Source organism: Gallus gallus, chromosome 3 (genome assembly GCF_016699485.2).
Source record: "Gallus gallus isolate bGalGal1 chromosome 3, bGalGal1.mat.broiler.GRCg7b, whole genome shotgun sequence".
NCBI classification, from domain to species: Eukaryota; Metazoa; Chordata; class Aves; order Galliformes; family Phasianidae; genus Gallus; species Gallus gallus.
This window is the reverse complement of record NC_052534.1, coordinates 109,695,723-109,720,687: the sequence shown is the minus strand read 5'-3', so window position 1 is coordinate 109,720,687 and position 24,965 is coordinate 109,695,723. Positions and strand designations below refer to the sequence as shown.

The 24,965-nt window shown below is 51.6% G+C and overlaps 1 protein-coding gene across 3 annotated transcripts in view; it reads left to right on the top strand.

Annotated features, from left to right (window-relative positions):
• The first annotated feature begins 3,423 nt into the window (after window positions 1-3,423).
• Window positions 3,424-24,965, top strand: part of ADGRF5 (adhesion G protein-coupled receptor F5) — a 39,916-nt gene continuing 18,374 nt past the window's right edge. The window contains exons 1-4 of one of the 3 annotated variants that reach the window (XM_046939034.1): window positions 3,424-3,750; window positions 20,190-20,332; window positions 21,665-21,791; window positions 24,747-24,807. In XM_046939034.1, coding sequence (XP_046794990.1) covers window positions 21,690-21,791; window positions 24,747-24,807 — 163 coding nt within the window. In that variant the 5' untranslated portion in view covers window positions 3,424-3,750; window positions 20,190-20,332; window positions 21,665-21,689. Of the gene's footprint in view, window positions 3,751-11,068; window positions 11,427-20,189; window positions 20,333-21,664; window positions 21,792-24,746; window positions 24,808-24,965 lie in introns of those variants that run through there. The other 2 variants (XM_004935931.5, XM_004935933.5) reach the window with 2 other exon arrangements.

Sequence of the window (24,965 nt, the reverse complement as noted above, 5' to 3'; positions counted from 1 at the left end):
GGCTTTTTGCCCCTCCAAATTACCCATAGCACTGGGGAGAAGGCCTGGGAAGCATGGTGAAGGGGTTGGGCTCTTCAGGAGAGCTGTGTTCCCCAAAGGCTGAGTGCTGCAGGTAGCTCAGTGCCTCACTTTCCCCTGGCAGGGAGGGTGCTGGAGGTTGGTGGAGTTGCCTGGGCAAATGCTGAGGTTGGTACAAATCTGTCAGGGTTTCTCTAGTAGTTCTAACACACCGGCTGACAGACGTGCTATTGCCAGCCAACTCCAGCAAAGCTAAACCTGTCCTCTGCAGCACTTGGCAAAGGTTTCATTTAACAGTGAATAAATAACAGCATTCTTGGAACCACTTCCCTTTAAGATGAACAGGCTGGATGAAAGGCTTCCCTGGCTCTTCCAGCCACGAGATTTATTTTCTTGCTCAATGAATCAAGGCTGGTGGACGGCCATGCCTCAGGTTTTCCTTCCTGCTTCTATCATGTCTGTTTATCAGAAATTATCACCTGCTTGCCCGAGATAAGGCAAACAGTTTGCTCATCTGAGGCCCTTCAGAGACACCCTACAAACATCCTTTGTAGTCTGAACCGGACAGGCAGCATCCTACATGCAGCCCCATGCGGGTGCACACTCACACTTGCTGGATGTGACGGTGTTGTGAGTGAGATCAAAGTGTGGTCCCAAGCAGAAGCAACGTGGAAGCTGCTCTGTGCTTTGTGGGGAGCTTCAGAGCCAACTTCAGAGCTTGGAACCAGAAGGAGAAAGCAAAAGCTGCTCTCCCCAGAAAGCAGCAGAGAAAGGCACCTCTCCCTCCTGAGCTGGACTTTGGGCCATGGGCACACTGTGGCCACGCACACAGATCCACGTTGCCCCATGGCACCTCTCTTTTTGCTGCTGGATGAGAGTAACCGATGATCCCACACTGCTCCCCCTGCTTGGAAAGCACATCTTTGCTAGGGGCAGAGGAGCGCCGTGGTCTGTGGGTGACAGCACACCTCTCTCTGCATTCCTTGCTGGGGTTAGGGTAGGGCCAATGCTTTCAAGTGCAGACCAGTCACAAGGAACTTATCTTGCCAGCTTCTCTTTCGTAACAGGAAGTGTACCCGACAAACAATAATTGTAGGAAGTATACGACTGACCCAGGCAAAGGTAGAAAGTTTGCTCTCAGTCATCACTGCGTGCAGATGGGACAAGGAGAAAAGTCAGGGTTGAACACTTGTGGATCTTCTTCATGGGAGTTAGGTTTTTTTTAATGAGAAGTGTTATTTCATCACAAAAGCCCACTGGCCCAATTGCTGCTTGGGAGCCCTGCTCACCAACATTGCTGCCCTCAGGGAATCCCATATGGAGGGTCCCAGGGCATCCCAGAGCCCGGCAAGGGAGCCAAAGCATCTTGAGCCCCTGTGGTCCAATTTTGGACACCAGGGATCATAGAATCACAGAATCACAGAATGGCCTGGGTTGAAAAGGCCCACAATGCTCATCCAGTTCCAACCCCCTGCTATGTGCAGGGTCACCAACCAGCAGACCAGGCTGCCCAGAGCCACATCCAGCCTGGCCTTGAATGCCTGCAGGGATGGGGCATCCACAGCCTCCTTGGGCAACCTGTTCAGTGCGTCACCACCCTCTGGGGGAAAAACTGCCTCCTCATATCCAACCTAAACCTCCCCGTCTCAGTTTAAAACCATTCCCCCTTGTCCTATCACTATCCACCCTTGTAGACAGCCGTTCCCCCTCCTGTTTATATGCTCCCTTCAAGTACTGGAAGGCCACAATGAGGTCTCCCCACAGCCTTCTCTTCTCCAAGCCAAACAAGCCCAGTTCCCTCAGCCTTTCCTCACAGGAGATGTGCTGCAGCCCTCTGGCCATCTTAGCATCCCTCCTCTGGACCCACACTAACAGCTCCACGTCCTTCCTGTGCTGGAGGCCCCAGGTCTGGACACCCAAGCTTGCCGGAAGGCCCTCAGTGCCTATGAAAATGCATGGCTTTGGGCATTTGTTTCCAATTCCCAAGTTCCATAGGACTTCAGTATTCACTGATTTGGCTGACAGTCAGCTAAGATGGGAGGAACCATCCATAGACATGGCTAACACTCTGTTTCAATTCCAGTATCATTTATCAGATAATTAAAATGATGCATTTTGCTTATTTCAAAACATTTTTTTCCTATATTTCCTTCTCTTGGAAACCCTTTTAAGGATTCTCCTTTGAAGTCCCAGAGGAAGATGTAATTCCCTATGCAATGTGCTGACTTTCAGCTGGAGGGGAAATGCAACGTTCAACCACTCGTTGTCTCAGCTGGGTTCAGCCTCCGTCCTTCAGACCCTCAGAAGGATTTGGGGGCCCCCAAACCTGGGCTGCAGAAGGCCCTGCGATGCATGAGCCCATCTGTAAGCATCACCACGCTCAGGGCTATGGGGCTGGGGGAGGAAGAGTCCTAGAGGAGATTGCAGCACACCGCTCTGCCAGCCGTGGGGCTGGTCCCCTTCTCTCCCGCCCTTGTAAACTAAGGAATTCTGCTGGTGAAACCATGCTAATGTCAAACTGGGGTGAGAGGAGCAACAAGTTGAACATCTGCTATCCTTTCAATTCAGCTGAAACTCGTGAGGAGCCCAAACCCATGCCCAGCATCAGCTGAGAGCACCGAATGCACACCCTAACCTGAGAGCAGTGACTGTTTTCGTGTACACAGCCCTCTGTTGATATTTCATCCCATTTTCATTCCAACAGTTAATAAAGAGCCCTCTTTGTGCTGCTGTAATAAAAGGGCCAGGTGTGCTGGTTAATAAACAGACAAACCTATTTCACCCACAAATGGCATTTTAAGGACACGTTGCTCTGACAGCTCTGTGCCATCCTGCCCCTGTTCCCTTTGTCTCGTGGAGCGCTTTGGGATCTGCAGTGAGAGTTTCTCCCCACATGTGTTCTACAGGGGACATTTCTGCAGCAGGCCACAACCCCACAGACCTCTTGGCATTTCTGGAGGTCAGCTCTGACTGTCTAATGGGAGAAAACAAGTTTGGCAGAGATCACAGCATACCCGTGCAGCCCATGGGCTCTCCTTTGGCCGGGAGCGGCCTGTCATCCTCAGCGATGCCTTGGTGCTTGAGTGACGTCTGGTCCTCGCCATGGCCAAACTCCTCAGGAAAGAACCCCCAGAAATCTTCAAAGTTGAACAGAGAGCAACCCCAGTAAGTACTGAGCTCAGTACAGGCCGTGAGTGCTGACCTGTGGGCTTAGGCAGTGTCTGCTCAGGCATTTTGGCACCATCAACAAGGGTATGGATAACAGACAGGGAACCTGGAGCTTGAAGGGGAATTAAGTACTCACACTCCTATGGGCAATAAGTTTTGCCTGCAGAGTTGCCTACATTGAAAAGCACGGGGGCTTTCCAGCAAAAGCTTCTTGTGTGACACAACAGCACACACCCAGAGCCCATTTTCCCTACCAATGTGTGCAGCCTTAGCATGTCCAGGAAGTGCTCGTGGGTCTGTGCCAGCGTGCTCGTCTCGCCCAAACCTCTTCAGGTCCTGCCTGCAGTTACTCAGCAACACCTGCATCAGTTCTGCATGGGTGGCAAGGATGCCAAGTTTACCCTGCAGAATCAGACCAGTATGACTGCATGCCACAGGGGCATTTTTTGAGCTGGCGGATGAGAGAGCTCAGGGCCCAAAAGGAGCCCAGCTGTGGTCTTGGATCTGGGGACCTCCACTGCAAATCTGGCATTTGAATCTGTTCCTTTGGCTTCTGATACCAAGGTGAGAGTTTTCTTTGTTGACATTTCTTTTTGGCTGCTTAAATCTCTGCTAATCCCTCTCCACCTCCCCCCACCCCTTTCAAAAAAAAAATTGTATCCCAAAATATCGAGGTATTGCTGCAATACAACTACGTCTCTATGGGCCTCAGTGCTCCCAGTAGTCATTCCCCACATACTGCAGTGTGGAAGGGCAAGTGTTGTCACAGCTCTATAGATTCTTTCCTCCCTTCCTTGGATTTAGTTAGTCCCTGTCCAAGGTCACGTCTGCAATGGTGTGGCTGTGTGACCTGGGATCAGACTGGCAGGAAGAAGCTGACTGTGAGAAAAAAACAGAGATGTCTCAATGGAGATCACCCTTGGCTTAGGAGGCACACGGAAGGTTTGCCCTTGGCCCCAGTCTGAGCCATGATGTGCATCTGCCTGCTCTCAGCCCTGTGCCTTGCCAGTCCCAACACCAGCTCATTGACTTGACCCTACAGCTTGATCTTGGGCTTGCACCTTTGTGGTGGACTTGTCCGGTGATGGGACTGTGGCCAAACCCGGTCACTGTCACCAGCCCAGCTCTGCTTTCCTGGCTCAGCTGCCTCAGGACTGTGCCCATCATTGAGGCCGGTGCCCTGCTAGCCTTGGTGGTGGCACAGCTCCCAGCTCCTGCCCTGCAGAGCAGCCCCCTCCCCTTGTTCGCTGGCAGTGTCTCCTTTCCCTCTGGGTTAAGGAACCACCCAGGGAGTCATAACCAGGCCCCAGGTCCCCCAAGCAGGTGCCTTTCTTGGGAACTTGTTGGTCTTTGGGAATATGCTATTGCAAGGAGAACAGAAGCTGTGCTGGAGGATTCCATGCCAACAGAAAGAACTTGAACTTTCAGGATTCAGTTTCATCCAGCATTTGGGATATTGAGTAAGTTAACCTGATTTTTAAGAGGATTCAATTTCTTATGGCCCTGTTTACTTTGACTGAAAAGCAGAGCGGTTGGGCATGAAGCAAGGGCATTTGGAGGAAGGTAACCAACCACCACAACCCCATGCTGCTGTGAGCTTTCTGCCAGGTGGGGATGGGGTGGTGATGTTTATCAGCATCTCCCAGATAAACAGCTCAAGTGTGCCAAATTCCTTCTGCTTTACAAAGACAACAAACTGCACCCTTCCTCATCGCTGTTACCAGTCACGGTTGCCCCATTTCACGGGGCTGAGAGCAAACAAGGAAGTCTCTGCTAGAAGGTGGGAATTCCAGTCACTGCTTGAAGCACAGCAAGCAACATGCGTAGGCAGTTAGGTGAACCATACCTCTCTTTCCAGTAATGCTGGTAAAAGCCTGCTGAAGCCCTCCCCTGCTGAGAGCCACACTGCCCTGCCCCATTGCTCTGGCTCTTTTGACCTCGCTGTCTCACACCCAGGACACTGACCTGGGCTTCTTTCTCCATAGCCCCGGGGGCCAGGAGCACTGTCCTGTGAGCCGTGCAAATGATGCACGTTTCCATCACTTGATAGCCAACAGCTTCTACTGCAGTACCACCAAGTCCCACTGTAAGCCCTATAATACCACAACAGTGAAGCCCCCAGGTCTGCCATAGACCTCCCCATGTCCCTGCTGTGCCTCTGCTCCCAGCTGTCCCCTGTATCCCCATAGTGCCCTCCCTCCCATCATAATACTGGCTGCCATCCCACCACCTCCTGCCCGGAGCAGCTTGGCTGTTGGCCTGACAATGGGCTTCCCCATCCCCTTGGCCAAGCCCTGGAGCTCCTGGTGTTTGAATAGCCAGGAGTCTTTTCCAGCTGCTGAGCAGCCAAGCAAAACATGCCTGTCCCTTGGGTCACCCTGTGAGTCTTCTCTTCAGCCTCTGACTTTCAGGAAGCATGGAGGTATTTATTAATTACCATTGAGATGGTGAGAAATGACAACAGCTCTGTCTGTGTGATCAGGCCAAAAGGCACAAAAGAAGGAATTAGCAACCACTAAAGCACCTTAAAACACCTATTTTGTTTAACAAACATAGAAACACATCTCTGAGATTACTTTGCCTCTCCCAGTACAAAAGGTGCTGTCAGGTTTTGGTGACCTTGTTAGGCCAGGAGAGCTCTGAGGCAGCACTGCCTTCTTTTCAGCAGCAGTGGGGAGAGTGCTGGTTGTCCCACAGCCACACACCGAGCACGGAATGTTGGATTAAATAAAATAGGGCTAGATCCTACATCAGTAGGTCAGAGGGCACACATCAGAGAATCACAGAATGGTTGGGTTGGAAGGGACCTCAAGGATCACGAAGCTCCAACCCCCCACCACAGGCAGGGCCACCAACCTCCACATTTCATAGCAGCCCAGGCTGCCCAGAGCCCCATCCAACCTGGCCTTGAACACCTCCAGGGATGGATGGGGCATCCACAGCCTCTCTGGGCAGCTGTTCAGTACCTCACCACTCTCACAGTAAAGAACTTGATGGTGAAGGCACACGATGGTGAAGGCATCTCATTCATGTCTGTAAAGGAGGAAAGAGATCTGATTCACACAAGAAGTGTCTGCATGCCCAGAGGTTTCTGTTTTGCCCCATCACTTTCAGGCTTGCTGGATGCCTGTGCTGTGCAAATGGGAATTACTCTGTGTTTGCCTTTCTGTGGCCTTAGCCCCCCCAGTCACCCACGGCTCTCCTGGAGGGATCTGGCCACGCTGTCTCATGGCCACTGGGGTCTGCAGGTGCCTGGGAAGTGGCTATATGATCACAATGCTCTCTCCCAGTAACCTGCATGATCGTGAGCACGTTCTGACAGGGTCAAAGGGCCTCTTTTCACTGGAAAATGTATGCAAATCTATGAACTAAGTATAGGTGTAACGCACTGAAATGTGCTTCTGTCATCATACATTAAATGTGCATCAGTGCAGCCTGAGCAGCCCATATGCTTCCAGCTTGGAGACTCTCACAGACAGCAGATTCCTTTCTCTTCTCTGTGAGACATTCAGCATGGGAAATGCTTTGGAGGACCTGCCCCTCCGAGCTGCTGTACCTGAAGATCATATGTGACACTGCCGTGGTTTTGGCTGGGATGGAGTTAATTTTCTTCCTTGAAGATGGGATGGTGTTGGGTTTTGGATTTATGATGAGAACAATGTTGGTAACAGAGCGATGTTTTGGCTGTTGCTGAGCAGTGCTGCACAGAGTGTGGGGCCTTTCTGCTTCTCGTACTGCCCTGCAACGCGGGACTGGGGGGCACAAGTTGCTGGGGGGGGAGAAGCAGGACAGGTGGCTCCAAGTGGCCGAAGGGATATTCCATACCATATGGCAATGTGTGCAACAGTGAAACCATGGGAAAGGAGGAGGATCTGGGGATGTGTGGGGTCATGGAATTTGTCTTTCCAAGTAACCGCAAGGTGCGCTGAGCCCTGCTTTCCTGGGAATGGCCTGCCGTGGGGAGGAGGGAATGAATTCTTTGTTTGCCTTGCTTGTGTGCACAGCCTGTGCTCTGCATGGTAAACCGCCTTCATCCCCAGCCATGGGTTCTCACTCTTTTACCTTCCCAGTTCTCTGCCCATTTGCTTTTATCACAACAATCCTGCTCACCCCTGTGCCACACCAGGTGAGGTGTTACCATCCTTTCTGTCCCGTCCCATCTGTGTACCTTCAGCTACTGCCCATCCTCCATTTTGGAGCAGAACTCCAAAATGGAGTTCTGTACTCCAGGTCTGTACTCCATCGATGTGAAGGTGTCTTCCCACCTGGGAGGTGACGCACTGAACAGGTTGCCCAAGGAGGCTGTGGACGCCCCATCCCTGCGGGCATTCAAGGCCAGGCTGGATGTGGCTCTGGGCAGCCTGGGCTGCTGGTTGGCGACCCTGCACATAGCAGGGGGTTGGAACTCAATGAGCATTGTGGTCCTTTTCAACCCAGGCCATTCTCTGGCTCTATGCACAGCATCCTGCACTGCGCGGAGCCCCACGATGTGCAGGGTGCAGCACTGCAGAGCTCTGCACACCCACAGCCCTCAGGTGGCCGTCTCTTTGATATTGTACCATTCAAAGACATTTCCTTTGTCGACCATTGTCAGGAGAAGGGGTGGGAAAGCAGGCTATTTTCTGGAACCGTCCGTTTTAAACCGGGTCCTGCTAACCCAAAGGAAGTTGCTTGAGGTTTCAGAAAGAGATGGCTGTGTTGTGCTTTCTGGGCAGGGACTTGAAGGTCCCCGAAGGAATTACAACATTTTCTGCTAAGGGAAGCCCAACAATCACATGAACACAAAGGCCACTAGTTCCAGGCGTCTTCCACTTCCTCTATTGGTTTCCACAAGCACTCAATGAGTTCTCCATCATCCCGCTCCAGTTCCTTGTTTGGCCCACATCTCTGCACTGTGACTTCCCATGGGCTGTGAGGGGCCTGGTTTGCCTATTGTCAATACTGCTTTTAGCACAAGAGCCTTTATATAACCCCAGACAAAACATGTTGGGGAAGGCGCATTCCATTAAAGCACCCATATTCCTAATTTAATAGTTAAAGAGCTCCAGCAAGGGTAAGGCTGTAAGTAGGTCCTACATTAAGCATGCCAAATTGGTGTTCCTCTGTACTGAGATATATAATGACGGAAACTGAAGCACCTTGTGTAAAAGGCAGCCTGCTATGGACACAGCCATGCCAAGAATTAATGCATCTCTTGGTAGTTTGCATGAACAGCTGATTGGTGGGGTTATTAAAATGTGGACCTTTGCTTTTAAATTAAATCAGCTACAGTTGTTCACATCTGTTTGTTCTGCATTTCATACCTCCCCACCCAGAGGGTGGTGACGCACTGAACAGGTTGCCCAAGGAGGCTGTGGATGCCCCATCCCTGCAGGCATTCAAGGCCAGGCTGGATGTGGCTCTGGGCAGCCTGGGCTGCTGGTTGGCGACCCTGCACATAGCAAGGGGTTGGAATGAGAGGAGCACTGTGGTCCTTTTCAACCCAGGCCATTCTGTGACTCTATGATGATTGCATGGCACATTGTTGTATCATCATTCTGCTGTGAGGAAGCAACTCACGCAAGTGTGATTAATTAGCCTAAAAATGTTAGTACAAACTCAAGTCATTCAAACCCTAAAGAAACCCATAGTGTTGAGCAAGACAGAAACCCACAGGGTTGAGCTATGGCCGAGAACATCTGCAGTACTCCAAACACCTGAATTAATTGTTCTATCACTACAGTGTGCTCCTGGTGGGTCAGTAAAAATGTAATGTGTGGGGACCTTCCCCATCCAGGTAAATAATGGCTGCAGGGAGGCAGAGCTGAGCACCTCAGTCCTTTCGGTATGGAACTGTGCAGCTTCAGCACTGCTGCTCCTTCTAAATATACTGCTCCAGCCAGATGTATAATGAGACATTTCATTACTTCCTTCCTTCCCAGCAGATTAGAGCAAAGTGAATCGGGATGTGTTGTCCCCACTATGAGCAGAGGTTAAATATTTGTTCTCTGCCAGACTCAGGGCAACTGGGACGTCCCTTTGCTGCCCCTATGCCCCTATGCAGCTCACCCCATGGCCGTGCCAGGCTCAGTATGGCTGGACATGAGTCTGCACTTGGGCAAACCAAATCGTCACTGGATGCTGCTGCTGCTGAGCTGTGTTGTCGGCTCTTATCTTGCAGTCCGAAGAGCCATTCCATTTTGCATAATACAGCCAGACACTGATCACGGGAAGCTTCATCCCTCTTCACTGGAAACGTCAACAATGCAGACACCTGTTTCTGAGATAGGTTTTGGACTCCCATTAGTCAATGTAGAGCATATGCATCAGTTCTGCACCAATTCGGGTACTTTACTCTGAGCAGTTTTAGGTGTTTATCCAATGCTTTGCCAGAGCACCCATTTCCCTGCAGCTCCCACACAACAGCACAGCCTGCCCAGCTCTTCTTGTGCGTCTCAGTGCTGAACAGGAGCATTTCTGACACCTCGGGGGTGAAAAACCTCTCCCACCCACTGCAGAAAACCAGGATGCAGAGGGGAATAAACCTTTCCAAAATGAGGCTGACCTACAAATATTCCAGAGGCATTTCCATATACTTTTTAACTCAGGGGCTCTATTTTAAAGAAATAACCACTCCATTGTTCTAACCGAAGTATCCCAGTAGTGTTATCTTTCCTGAATGTCCCAACCATCGTATTTCACTCATCCCATCCAGCAGGAGATACATGGGAAGAGAACTTCCAGCTCCAGCCAGACAAAAGGAAATCAAACTGGAAAGTCCACTGAAATGAAGTGGTTGTCTTTACATATAAGAGGATATGGAACACACTTGTTAATGGAAAGCCAAGTGTCCATTGCAATGGAAAGCTAAATAAAGGCAGGGTGACAGCCCGTGCTCCCTCTCTCTCTTTTCTCTCCTCTCCTTTTTCCAAACAAAGGTGTATTTCATTAAGCATATCGGTGAAGTGTGCTCATCAGTGTCCCTGCTCGTTGTTACTGGCACCTCACAGGGGATGAGCCGTGCCCTGTGCCATCCGACAGGCTGATGCTGGGTCACACTCATGCAGTCATATCATCACAGAATGGCTTGGGCTGGAAGGGACCTCTAGTTCCACTCCCTGCCATGGGCTGGGTGGTGAGCCACAAAGTCAGGCAGTAGATCTTGCAAGAATATCAGAGTTGAGCACAGGCAGAAGAGACGGAAGCAAAGCGGCCATCCCCTCGTCCTGTTTCACCAGGACCCCGTGGACCCCTCCCAAGCCTTGCCAGCCAGCAGTCGTTCAGTCAGTGCACAGAGATGGTGCTGGGAGCTGTGATGGCAGCAGCAGGGCCTGCACACTGCCAGCTGGGGGATATACGTACATACATCAGGACGGAGATCAGGAAGTTCTTCTCCACAGAGCAGTGGGGCAGCGGCACAGCTGCACAGGGAGCGCTGGGGGCACCGTCCCCATAGGGGTCCCAGGACCATGGAGATGTGACAATGGGGGACGTGGGCAGCGGGGTGGGCAGGGCTTGGGGATCTCGGGGGTCTTTTCCAACTGGAATGATTCTGTGATTCTACGGTATTCTGCCAGTGGTTGTTTTGCTGCATGCTCAGAAGAAAGCATCTGAAGTGCCAAAAGTCTGCCAAGCACCTGCATGACTTAGGCTGCAGATCGCTGTGTACAGCGGTAACCAAAGACGCTCCCCTATTAAAAAATCCTTTCTTTTATGGCCACATCACAGCGACCCTGGAAGCGCTCTCCTCATCTCACAGTTACGCTCTGCAGCAGCTCTGTGAGTCCCCCCACCCAAAAGTCCCTTCCGCCCACTGTCCCCACGGCAGGAAACGGCTCACAAAATATTTCCCAGGTTCCTTCCTGGCCAGGGGTCATCTCCGTGGTCCGGAGCAGTGGGAATCACTCCGTTCCCTGACACAACAAGCGGAGAAGGAAAACCTGCCCTGCCCACGGAGCGCGGTGCTTCCAGCCCTGTGTTTTTCAGCTGCAACCCCACCCCAGCTGCAGAAGTTCCCACTGACCGCAGGAAAGGGAGGTTGCAGCGATCCGTGGATGCTCGCAGAGGTTCTCACTGCCACTCACGGACGGCGTGATTCACTCCAGAAAGAAAAGCAAAAGGAAAGGAAGGAACCCTCGGCGTGACGACCAATGGCACAGCACACGTAAGGTGTGTCCTGAGCCTCGGGGAAGCAGCAGGCAGGGAGTGGGGCAGCGGGCAGCACTGCATGGCAGCTCCTCGGGGAGAGCGCACGGCTGCAGGTATGGGCAATGGGACGGAACGGCATCGTGCTCCTGTTGTGCTTTAATCGCTCAGGGATGGTGACTGAGGGAGTGCTCAGGGCTGGGTCTGGTCATGCAGAGTCCTGGGGATGCTGCAGGCACTGCGGGGAGAGTGGCAGCCACAGCACTCCTATTTCGTGGTGATGCGGTGGTACAGACTGTGCTAGTGGGGACTGCACAGTGCGGCCATCTGCCAGCATGGATGGTGGCAGTTAATGGGGGCTGTGATCAGTCTGGGGTACAGAGGGATGTGCGTGGTAATGCAGTGCTAACCTGGTCTGTGTTACTGTGACATAATGGGGTTTCAGAAAAGATCAGACTCTGGGCAGCCTGGTCTGGTGGTTGGTGACCCTGCACATAGCAGGGGGTTGGAACTGGATGGGCATTGTGGTCCTTTGCAACCCACGCCATTCTGTGAGTCTGTGATTCTATGATTCTATGATATGATTTTATGATAAATCTATCGACAGCATTAAGGGATCTTTTGGTTTGTCTGATGCTGGCTCAGGGCTGTGGCAGGACTCTCAGTGAAGGCAGCTGGCACAGTGTTTCTGCCAGCCCTGCAACACGGTGCACTTGTTTCCTTCACCAGAAGTCTCCAGCATCCCCTGCAGCTGGGATGATGTGGGCAGGGGAGAGGGACTTGGGGCACCCAGAGCCACGGGCTGGGAATGCTGCATGCTGCATTGTGTTTATTTTGTCTCTGTTCTGTTCTACCTGTGTTTTGAGCTGCTTCAACTAAATCCATTTCCACGGTGGCGTGTTGGAATGCTGAAGTGCTGTTCTCAGTGCTTGGTCAGGGGACACAGGGATGCTCCTACTGCTTTCTCCCGCATTTACGACTGTTTACAAGGGTGGATAGTGATAGGACAAGGGGGAATGGTTTTAAACTGAGACAGGAGGTTTAGGTTGGATATGAGGAGGAAGTTTTTCCCTCAGAGGGTGGTGACGCACTGAACAGGTTGCCCAAGGAGGCTGTGGATGCCCCATCCCTGCAGGCATTCAAGGCCAGGCTGGATGTGGCTCTGGGCAGCCTGGGCTGCTGGTTGGTGACCCTGCACATAGCAGGGGGTTGGAACTGGATGAGCATTGTGGGCCTTTGCAACCCAGGCCATTCTATGATTCTATGATTGCTTTGGATAACCCTGCTCCGTCCCAGCTTCTCTGGTGCAGCTGTGCCTACCAGTTCCATAAGGAGTGGGATTCCATGCAAAGACGGCTGCAGTGGGAGCTCCTGCAGCCCTGGGTCCCAATCCCCATCAGCAGGAAAGTGCTGCTCTCCTCTGTGCACGAGGACCTTGCAGGTTTGGTAGAGAAGGGTGTGGTGTGAATGCTGCAGCTCTCACCACCAGTGACAGCTTTATGGGAAGCAGTGAGATTGTGAGATGCAAGGGAAGAGCAATGGGAAGGATGCTGGGAGCTTGGAGCCCAAGCTTCCATTTCTGCCTGCTCCATCCCTTGCTGTTGCAACGGGACTTCTGTGTTTTACCATCCTCAGATCCTACTCCCACCCAGGGAATTCCTCATTACTTCCATCACTCAGCCTGTCTCGTGACATCTGGAAAATCAGGGAACAAAACCTTGCACAGGCAGTGCTGGGGACAGCCCTGGTGGGTGCAGAGCAGCGATGGCAGAGCTCGGCCCGCCGGCCCCAGGGAGCGCTGTGCAGCAGCACTGCATGGCTTCCTGCTTCAACAAACAAACAAACAGGGAACGTGCGTAGGCTCCGGGAAGATATCTTTGTCCCCATCTCCTTGGCTATTTCTATTTTTTTAACACCTCTTAGACAGCCTTAATAAAGCACTTTTCCAAAGGCTGAATTGGAGACGTGGGAAATTCCTCTAACTAGGCAGAGCTTCCTCGTATTGTTAGCGCACAAAAGGCAGCGCGGCCTTTACTGGAGTTCCTTTCTTTAACCCATTCATCTGGATCAGGGAATTGCTGCTCGCAGCAGAAGGAACGAGGGATTGCAGGAGGCAAGCGTGGAGGTGAAGGGCATCATCTGCGAGAGCAGTGTTGTCTTGGGGCTGTATGAATGGCAACGATGATGATTTGCTGCTGGAATTAACCTCAGCCTCGTGTGAGAACCATGGCTTGTGAAGACAAGATGGGATGAGTTGATGGCAAAGCCCAGCTCCTGCAAGAAACACAAGAACTCAGGACTGCTGTCTCAAAGAAGAGTCCTGTTGCCATTCCTGAGCTGATCCATGTTAATGTGTGATTATACAGTTTGTTTCTCACCTGGTTTTGCATATTGACCTGTATGTGCAGCTGCCACCATCGCATCACCTGACCCAGCACCTGCAGCAGTGCCCCAGGCTGTCCCCTTGTCTGTGCCCTGCAGCCTCCTGTCCACGGGCTGGGAGGAGAGAAGCAGAGAGCCCAGGGTCCTGCAGTGGGCTGAGGGTGTTGCATGAGGAAAGCAGGTGAGGTGGAAGACTCAAGGTGTGCAGGTGCACATGCAAAAGGTCTTGCCAGAGATGATTTGCAATGGCCTGTTGCTCTCCAACAGAGGAATGATCCACTCTACATACTTGGCTGGAAAGAGCGGTTCCTGCACTAACCCACAGCAGCAGGCTGTCTAGTAACTACTGTGCTGTATTTGCATGTTACAGTGCTACATCAGTGGAATTTCTTAAGTAATTTTTGACTGCATTTGCAGCCCATTCTGAGGGTTTGTCTGCTTATGGGTGTGGCTTCTGATGGCCATCCTATTTCATAACACAGATCTCATCACCTTAATCCATAATTTCTGCACTCAGCACATACTATTCCAAACTTCAGTCCAGAGAAAGCCAAACAGGATGGGTGTATGAAGCCTGGCTGGGAAGGACTTAATTTTCACCATCACAGCCCAGAAGGGGCTGTGGTTTAGATTTGTTGCTAAAACAGCATTGAGGGCACACCAGTGCTTTGTTTATTGCAGAACAGTGCTGCACAACATCAAGGCTTTTTCTGCTTCCTGCTCCAGCTCTGTAGTGAGCAGGCTGTGCGTTGGGAGGGGATGGAGCTGGGAATGCTGCTCTGAACTGGCCGGGCTGAGGCTGCTGTGAGCAGCACAGCTGGATGGATCCCCCGTGTAAATCCTGATATGAAACATTCATTTCCAAATGACTTCCCCGATAGCATAGCAGGGCTGTGATCTAGTGTGCAATTTACCATTCTCAGAAATTCTTCGAGAAAGGCAGAGCTTCCCTTCATTGTTCACACACAGAGGAAAAGCTCTGCTCCAAGATCACGGGCTTGGCCCTCAAAAGCCATCTGGTCGAATGTGTAAAAGCCATCTTCATTCCAAAGCCATCCCTACGTGCCTTGCAACAGGCTATTCCCAGCACAGCCTTTGCTCCCCAAATGGTTTTGCTCTTCCTTCTGGAGGGAGAACGCCTTTGAAGTCCAGCATTCTCTGAAGCCCAGCTTGCCTGGCCCTGCTGCAACAGTGCTGAGTCTGCAGTGCCCCAGCCCCTCTGGCTGTGGCACAAGAATGGTGGGTGACCTTCCCTTCCTTCCCCTTACTGTCTGTCTTCTTTCAAACCCACGGTGTGAGAAGACTGATTGCCACCCACAAACTCTGCTCCTCAATTCACAAGGTGTTCTGTGCTGTTAATGAACATCTGGTATGAAATGGGGAGGTTGGTGGCCCTGCCTGTGGTGGGGGGTTGGAGCTTCATGATCCTTGAGGTCCCTTCCAACCCAAGGCATTCTGTGATTCTGTACGCACCATGGGGTGCATGGATGCTGGTCTGAGTACAAAGTGCGGTGATATTCGGAGCCTGTCCAAGCATCTGAAGTCCAATATTCTTGGAAGTCCCCAGAGCACTGGTAAATGAGTGAGTCCCATCTGTGCTGCCCGGAGAGCTGTGGTGGCCATGGTGGCAGTGCCTGAGGCCATGGATGGGGGGGTTCCCTGCCCACTGTGGTTGGGACTGGTGGGCATGAGGTCCCCTCCAACCCACACCGTTCTATGGTTGTGTTGATGACATTTGGTCTTGATCTCAAGCCAAATGGCAGCGATGCAGGTGCTCCCCTCTGTGGGAGAGCTGCGGCACGTGGCGTGCTGGCTGTGCTCAGGTTGCTGCTGGCACAGAGGCAGCCGTGCAGGACTCAGTGCTGCACAGAGCTGGGCTGCAGATCCAGAGCACAAACACCTGCACAGCTGCACCGCCGCCTCCCATGGGCCGCTCTGCAGCAGCAGCAGGAACAAATCGAGAGGTTAATAAAACACAGCGAGCAGGAAACGTGAGGTCATCAGACTTTCTAGTACTTCAGTGCTTCCATATCTCTATAGAAGCAGCCTGTGGCTGGCCTGACCCAGGGATCTAATCCAAAATGCACTGCAGTCCATGGAAATTCCACTCTGACGGGTGTTGTTAGACCTCAGTTTGGTGTATAAATACAGCACATGGTGATTCCCACCTTCCCCGTCCCACACACAGCTGCCCTACACGGTGCTTTGTTAACACGGGCTGTGCTGTGGGAGGGACCGGCCCAACAACTGCTGCTGCTCCAGAACAGATGAGGAGGGGAAGGGGACATCTGTGGCTCCATCCCTTCTCCCAGCACAGCACCAGGGATGGGTGGATGCCCCCGACCTGCGCCTCTCCAAACGTGGTGCATGCAAGCACCAGAACAGCACGGAGCCACACCCTTGCTGTCACATTTTCTTTCATTTCTCAGTCTTTCTGTCATCTGTGACAATCCAACACGGGAGCTGAGCAGCACATGGGGCAGGACCATCTTTTCCCAGGGAAGGGATGACTTCAGTGCCTTCCCACCCTGGGCTCAGCAGTGGCTATTTTCAGCCTGGCAGACCAAACGTCTCATGGCACACGGAGCGCTCAGCCCCCCGTTTGGCATCTCCATGGCATCTGTTTGTGCACAGCCACTGTGCCAAACGCTAAAACCACCACTGCCAAATCCTGAGCCTCTGCCTGAGCCCCACACCTCCCTTCACTTAACCATCCACCTCCCCCCACATCCCTGCTGGGCACACGGCTGGGGTAGCACGGCTCCTTCAGCATCACAGCGTGTCCCACTGCCTGTTTATTGCCCATCTGAGCCCTTATCACTCTGCAGTTCGATGTGGAGTCCTTGATTAATTTGTGTTTATTTCAGTTTTGTTCTCATTCTGATGTGTTATCTAAGGTCAGTGCAACTTCCCCCGCCCCCTCTTCCCTTTCAGCCAGCTCTCCCATGAAATATTGTTGTGCCTGGGTGTGTGTTTCTTAAAGTCATTGTGTGTTTCATGCCTGAAACAAACATTGTCCGACCATCCAACTTATCACGCACTCCCAAAGGTCATGTTTGAAGCACAGAAGGGAAAGCTCTTGTTGTGACCAAGGAAGAATAAAGCGAGCAGGCATGGAGAGCAGGGGATTTAGCCCCAGGGACCAAGTCTGAAATAGAGCATTCAGTGGTTGTCTGACCAGGGTAAGCCATGGCCTGGCTGCTCTTTTCCCATCTCCTACTCTGTAGCAGCTCCTGGTTCCTTTCCCCATGTGCCCTTCACCCCCACAGGTCTCCCATTGTCAAAAAGCTTTCACACACAGTGCCCAAAGGGAGGAAGAGCTGTTTAAACCGTAGGAAAATGCTTTTGCAGGGATAGTGCAGCATAATTAAGTTACAAATTTATAGCACACTTGGAAAGCTGAGGAGCGGAACAAGTACCAAAGATGTGGTATGACCACAGTGCTGGTATGACACAGGACTCTTCGGCCCATCAGGAATAAAATTCTTTAGTCATCAAGAATAAAATATCTCTACCGTGGGTGGTTGCATGAGGATGCTCTGTGTAGGAATGCTTGCTTCAGCTTGTACTCGGAACCCCTCACCAAAGAAGCTGCTCCAGCACCCTCCAGTTCTTGGTACACATGGATGAGTTCACTCCAAGACTGCAAGTGGAATAGTGCTACTCTCTCATCATCTCGTGGCATCACAGATGGTCCAGCCCCTAAGCATCTTTGTATGGCCACGTTTCTCTACAAATCAGATGTGGCTGAAGGTGCTACCAGGTGTGTCTGTCTGTGAGAGAGAAGTGGGCACCTGGGAGCCAGGCAGAAGGTGGATAAGCAGCACCTGCCAGATGAATAGGCCTAAACTCAGGAACCCAAGCAATGAGCCATGGGGCTGATGGTGTCAATAGGAGCAGTCTAGGCACCAAACCTGAGATAAAACCCTGCTGCAAGGGCAACACGCCATGCCAAGGATGCACTGCTTCTGTCCTAGGTGCTGCCCAGGGCTCTTTGAACCACGCGCAGCGGTAAGAGCACAGAAGCCATGAGCTGCGTGGGCATTCATTCCTTGCTGAAAACTGAGGTAACTGCTCCAAAAAAAGGTCAGCCCTAAGCAAGCCTTTCCTTTCCCAACACCGGGAAGTGGCTGTTGGGGAATGCCATTTTCCACCCATTCAGCTGGTGTTTTCTGTGCTACCAATTACGTGGTGGAATGGGTCCTATTGCACTTACCTTGCCTTGCAAACACAAGTCTTGGCAAATTTTCTTCTTCCAGGAAGTCTGCTTGGTCATGATATGGTTTGGACCTGTTCTGCTGATAGATGGAACCAAATTAACTTTCATTTTCCATGCAGATTCTTCTGAGCGTAAAGAGGTCATGACTAATAGGAAGGCTTACAGAGGAACAAAGGAATTTAAAGTTACAGGTCAAGGAGGAAAAAGTTATGTATCACAAACAAGGGTGATCAGTGTGACATAATGTGAAAAGGGTATGAGTCAGAGCACTTCTCTGGAAACGCCGCCTTGGGGAAGCCCTGGGCAGGAGTGTGCATATGGTTCAGCACCTCTGAACCACTGAACAAATGCCCTCAGATGAAAGCAATTGCTGCAGTGACAGTGAGTTAAGCAGGCTCAGAGAGGAGCCCCAGCACACAGACAATGGCAGCACCTCTCTGAAGGGACAAGGTGGCTGCACTGAGTGCTGTAGATGAAGCCTTGGTTTCCTGCTTGCTCAGATGCCTTTTCACACAGAAGGTGGTGACGCACTGAACAGGTTGCCCAAGGAGGCTGTGGATGCCCCATCCCTGCAGGCATTCAAGGCCAGGCTGGATGTGGCTCTGGGCAGCCTGGTCTGCTGGGTGGCGACCCTGCACATAGCAGGGGGTTGGAACTGGATGAGCATTGTGGGCCTTTGCAACCCAGGCCATTCTATGATTCTGTGATTCTGTGATTCTGAACCAGCTTGGGTGGAGATCAAAGCAGATTGGGGCCACTGTCCAGAGGGTACTTTGCAGTCACATGCCATGGCAGCCTTGGAATTCTTAGCAAGCGGTGGCCCCTGCAGAGGCTGCAGGGCAAACTCTAAGCATGTATTTTGCTTTCTACGACTCAGACTCAGCAAATCTGCTGTGATACTTCTTACAGAACCACAAGATCATAGAGTCATTAAGGTGGGACAGACTACTAGGCTCATGTAGGCCAGCCACTGAAGCTGCTGGAGTAGCACCAACCAGCACACTCACCACAGGCCATTGGTGGAGGACTGAGGACGTGGTCCAGGCTCACTGGGACACAGAAAGGACTGTTACTATTCCTAAGTTAGCCCCAAGGGCAACCAGTCAGTCTCTGAACTCAACCAACAAATTCCACCACTGAAACTCACTGAAAGCTGTGGGGACAAGGGCTCCGTTGTTATTTGAATAGGCATTCCCTGTCTGTGCAACAGGTTCCCAAATCTGGATTTAGTTCAAGGTAGAATAGCAGATAACACTGCAGAGCTTCCCTGGTTTCTGGGAGCCCCCTGCTGCTGTGTGCCCCCCATGGCAGCTGCAGGAGCCACTGGCACACATCTCCATGCTGATCCTCTGAAGCCACCTGCAATATTTTCCTTTGAGGGGGTTCAGAGGAACCTGGGCTGCAGCAGAAGGAGGGGAGGGCTTTCACGTGGATCTGATTAGAAGACTTCCTCTTTGTATCACCTGTAAAGGCAAACTGTACTGTATCACTATATTTGTTAGCTTTGAAGGCGTATGGGATGGCAACTATTGCACCAGGTGGATTGGCAAGAGAGGTTTAACGCCATTGCAAGTGCAGCAATGACAGCAGAACAGCAGGGAAATTGCTTGCTATTTCTACTAATTCCTTTATCATGCAGAACTTAAACGAGCTGGGGGAGCAGCCAATGCACTCGAGAAGGCCACTGCTGTTTTTGCCCATGTCTTGGTCCACCAGTTTTCTGGCTTTGTAGATATGGGTTTGGGATTTGGGGATTTCTACACAGTGACGGAAGGTTGAGTAGCAGTATGGTTCTTATCTACATGAATTGCCCAAAGTATGGTTTATCATGTGTACAGTGAATGGGGCATTTAGTCTCAGCTACACGGCTAAATGAAGGGTGTATGGAAATAGAGTCCAACATAGAATCACAGAATCACAGAATCACAGAATGGTTGGGTTGGAAGGGACCTCAAGGATCATGAAGCTCCAAACCCCTAACACAGGCAGGGCCACCAACCTCCCCATTTCATACCAGCCCAGGCTGCCCAGGGCCCCATCCAACCTGGCCTTGAACACCTCCAGGGATGGACGGGGCATCCACAGCCTCTCCGCTACTACTGTAGCAATAGTTTGCATGGATTTGACAAGGAGGAGACATTCTGAATCACTGAGATGTGTATCTTCCTGGTTCTTCCCATGTGGGAGCATCAGCGCAGCAGCACTGGGTCAGTTCGAACAAGAAATAACATCGTTTCTGCTCATTTCCTCCTGCTTTTGTCTCCTGTCTTTTAACCAGGTCTGTCTGCAGGTGAAGTCTCCCAGGAGATGAATCTCTAAGAACCACCTTCAGTGAGCAATTCCAGCGCATGCCTGCCGGACACCCAACCTTGTGACGTGAAGCACATTGCTTGGCTCGTTGCCCCCTCTGTCCTTTCTCAGGTGAGACCACAGGATCAGGTTAATATTACAATTTCTGTCATGGCGTCTTTGCAGGAGGAATATCACAGCAAAACACCCTTCTACATGGGACAGCCAGCTGAGCTGTGTGGTGTGGGGCTGTAGGCAGCCACTGGCAGTGCTCACTATCTCAGGAGGTGCTGAATGTTGGGTGACCCAACGCCTTTCACACCCTCAGTCCCCAGCTGGTTTGTATGAGACTTTTCAGTACAAAAAAATGTCATTTCACCCAGAGGGTGGTGACGCACTGAACAGGTTGCCCAAGGAGGCTGTGGATGCCCCATCCCTGCAGGCATTCAAGGCCAGGCTGGATGTGGCTCTGGGCAGCCTGGGCTGCTGGTTGGCGACCCTGCACATAGCAGGGGGTTGGAACTGGATGGGCATTGCGGTGCTTTGCAACCCAGGCCATTCTATGATTCCATGATTCTACGATTCACTTCTACAAAAGCTGATGATATTAGTCAAGCTAACTTGATTGCTAAACAAGCTGATGTTACCACTCACATGCTGTTGAGTCTTCAGAGACTTTCCTCAGTGCTTTCCTTTCTTCAAGTGGTTTCTGCAGTCTGCTTGGATTCTGCCTCTCTCCATTGCTCCCTGCTGGCTGTTAATCTGGGAGTGAGAGAAATGCTTTGTCAGCAAAACTCAGAAAGTGCATATTCAGACCAAGCCACAATTCTAAGCATACCCTTCAGCTCCCTTTCTCTGCTCTCTCATCACTCAGGGTGGGTCAGCACCTGCTAGCAGGGTCTGTGAGCGTCCTGCACCACCTGCTATGCTTAGCATAAATATTAATGATCTGGAAAATGTTTTTCTGGGTTGTGATTTCAGGCACCATGCTGTATTCTGGCATGTCAGCACTGTTACGTTCCATGTTATTCACTTGTTAGCATCAGTGCTGTTAGTGGAGCTGCATATTAAAACTCAAATCACACGTACTTTTTTTTCCAGGAGATATCGTTTTTGCTGTTTCCCTCATTAACAAGGGGCAACAAACAGGCAGAAATCTCTAGCTGAGCCTGTGATGTAACCCTGCTGTCTCCAGAAGGTTCTTCTCTCCATTTTGAGTAGGTGTAGGTGACGTGAAAAAAAAAAAAAACAAAAAATAAAGAAAATATGGGATAAACATTCTGGTGGCAGCGACAAGGGAATAAACAGGAATAATTGCAGACCTTGTTTGTGCTCTATCTATCTGGGATGGAGTGAGCGGCGTGCTGAAATAGCCTCAACACAATGCTTTTGTAGGGCATGGGAGTACTTCCCACTGTGAGAACCAGCTGAAAACCTCCTGATCCTTCTCCACTTTCCTCCTAGGCTGTACAGCAAAGCTGACAACAACATGCCATCCCCAATTACTGCAGCTCTCCACCTCCTGTCTCTACTGGCCGTATGCTTCCAGACGTCTCCAGCCTCGGGCTTTGACTCATTCACCCAATATGCCGTGAGTATCCTAACCCAGAGCCATGGGTTTTAATTTGGTCTCTGCTCGTATAGCCCAGCTGATACGGCCCTGCTCTACAGCCAGAAAGCCTTCAGTGAGGGCAATATGAGATAAAGTGGGGAAAGTGAAACCAGAGAATATCTGCAGTGTGGAAAATGGATAGAAATCCAGGAACTGGGCTCTTTTTCCTTCCAGCCTTAAAACCTCAGCAGAAGGAAATGAGGAAAACTTGTGGACTCTCACCTGTGTTAGCCTACAAGGGATTTAGTTTGCTGTCCCCTGGGCTCAGCTGAGGTAAGAGCTGCTGGGGCACTGCTCCTGGACAGACTGCCCATAGTGTCCCTCACAGACATCTTCTGCCTCATCTGCAGTCTGCTCTGTGCTTTGTTCTGTGCACGTGTTCAGAACAGTGTCTGCACAAATGGTGCCTAGCCATAGAGGCCAAAAGAGGAACGGAAAACAAAGGGACCAAACGACTGAATAGGAGTTAATAGTGTCTGTAAAGAAAACCAGTCTACAGACCAACCAACCCTTGGTCAATCACAGTTACTCTTGGAACACAAAATACTTCTTTCCATGCTATGAACACTGTCAAGCCCAAACAGATTCTAAGACTCAGCCTCTAACATGCCAGGGGCCCAAACTCTGACAGAGTGACTGGAATCTGAGCTCTTTTGTGCAAGTTGGAAGGTCAGAAGAGAATCATTACTGAATGGCCTGGGTTGAAAAGGCCCACAGTGCTCATCCAGTTCCAACCCCCTGCTATGTGCAGGGTCGCCAACCAGCAGACCAGGCTGCCCAGAGCCACATCCAGCCTTGAATGCCTCCAGGGATGGGGCATCCACAGCCTCCTTGGGCAACCTGTTCAGTGCGTCACCACCCTCTGGGGGAAAAAACTTCCTCCTCATATCCAACCTAAACCTCCCCCATCTCAATTTAAAACCATTCCCCCTTGTCCTATCACTATCCACCCTTGTAAACAGCCATTCTCCCTCCTGTTTATATGCTCCCTTCAAGTACTGGAAGGCCACCATGAGGTCTCCCCACAGCCTTCTCTTCTCCAGGCCAAACAAGCCCAGTTCCCTCAACCTTTCCCCACAGGAGAGGTGCTGCAGCCCTCTGGCCATCTCAGTGGCCCTCCTCTGGATCCGCTCCAAGAGCTCCACGTCCTTCCTGTACTGTGGGCCCCAGGCCTGGACGCAGTACTGCAGATGGGGCCTCACAAGAGCTGAGCAGAGGGGCACAATCACCTCCCTCTCCCTGCTGGCCATCCCTTTTTTAATGCAGCCCAGAAAACAGTTGGCCTTCTGGGCTGCAAACGCACTCTGCTGGCTCATGTCCAGCTTCTCATCTATCAGAGGTGAGGAGGGAGGTGAGAGCCCTCCATGCATTACTGCCTCCATGCCCACTCAGCACAGCACACTGCTGCCAGCCACAGCCCCACCTGCCCTACAGCGCCTGTCTAACGGGGATGGAGTGCTTTGCTCTGCTTTCCCCGACCATCTGCAGCTCAGAGCACTTTGGCATTCTTTACGAAAAGAGCAGTGCCTTATTTCTCAGTGTTACTGATCTCTGCTGCACCTTGCAAATGAGTCATTATTCTGCAGTGAGAATTACGTGAGGTACTGAATGGTGCAGCACTTCGCACCGCCGCAGTCACTGGGGACAGTAATTGCAAAGGAAAGCACTGCGTGCAAACAAGGGGCAGGAAGGGGATGACAGAAGGCCGTGCATGGCAGCTGACCTCAGGAGAAGCACTGCACACCTTGCCAGCTTCACTGCCGCTGCACCGTGACACAGAGCCCAGCTTGAATCGAAGGAGCAGTCCTTGAGAGCAGCCCTGCAGAGAAGGACCTGGAGGTCCTGGTGGAGGAAAAACTGACCATGAGGCAGCAGTGTGCTCTTACAGCTTGAAAAGCAAATGGTATCCTGGGCTCCATCAGCAGAGGGGTGGCCAGCAGGGACAGGGAGGTGATTGTCCCTCCCTGCTCTGCCCTCGTGAAGCCCCATCTGCAGTACTGCGTCCAGGTCTGGGGCCTCAATACAAGAAAGACAGGGAGCTGTTGGAGAGGGCCCAGAGGAGGCCACAAAGATGATCAGAGGGCTGCAGCACCTCCCATACAAAGACAGGCTGAGGGAGCTGGGCTTGTTCAGCCTGGAGGAGAGAAGGCTGTGGGGTGACCTCACTGCAGCCTTCCACGACCTAAAGGGAGCCTACAAACAGGAGGGGAGATAATGGCAGGACAAGAGGAAATGGTTTGAAGCTGAAGGAGGGCAGATTGAGGTTGGATGTCAGGGGGAAGTTCCTTACTGTGAGAGTGGTGAGGTGCTGAACAGCTGCCCAGAGAGGCTGTGGATGCCCCGTCCATCCCTGGAGGTGTTCAAGGCCAGGTTGGATGGGGCCCTGGGCAGCCTGGGCTGGTATGAAATGTGGAGGTTGGTGGCCCTGCCTGTGGTTGGAGCTTCATGATCCTTGAGGTCCCTTCCAACCCAAGGCTTTCTGTGATTCTATGAACACACAGCAGATGGTTCCTTTGTGCCCAGACATGGCTGAAGGGCTGCCAGCCTATTCACCCCTTCTGTAAACAAAGATTACAGCAGTACTCAAGAAACTGGCCAAGCTGCAAACTTCCTGCCTACATCTTTGCTTGTTCCCTGGCTTTCCTTGCTAATGTCAGTGCCAATGTAGTTCAGAGCATGACTCAAAAAGCAAGGTGATCTGCAAGCCACTCAGCTGCACCCCGGGTGAACCCAGCCTGCCAAACCTGTGCCACCCCTCCCTGTTCAATCACGGTAGGTTTTAGCATTTCCCCGCATAGAAGACACAAACGTTCTGCTTACAGAGGAGGAGTTCATTAACGGGAAGGTTTTCTTTGCTAATTTTCTCATGCCAAGCACAATGTTTAAAGCTTCACTTTGTTTTTTTCACAGAACTTCTCTCTGTTTCTCCCACAGGTTGGCAGGGAGGTAGGAGAGGAGAGCTTCCACCCAGAGCTGCAGAGGCAGAAGCGACATGGTACGTGTGTGTATGTATGGCAACAGAGCAGGTTTCCAGCAAGGCACGGGTGAGCTCACTGCTGGAACAGTGCTTGGAGATGGGCAGTCAGAAAGGGGAGGCAGTAAAGACACAAAAAATAAGAGAGGTGCAAAGTTCTGCCCAGTCACTGATAGATA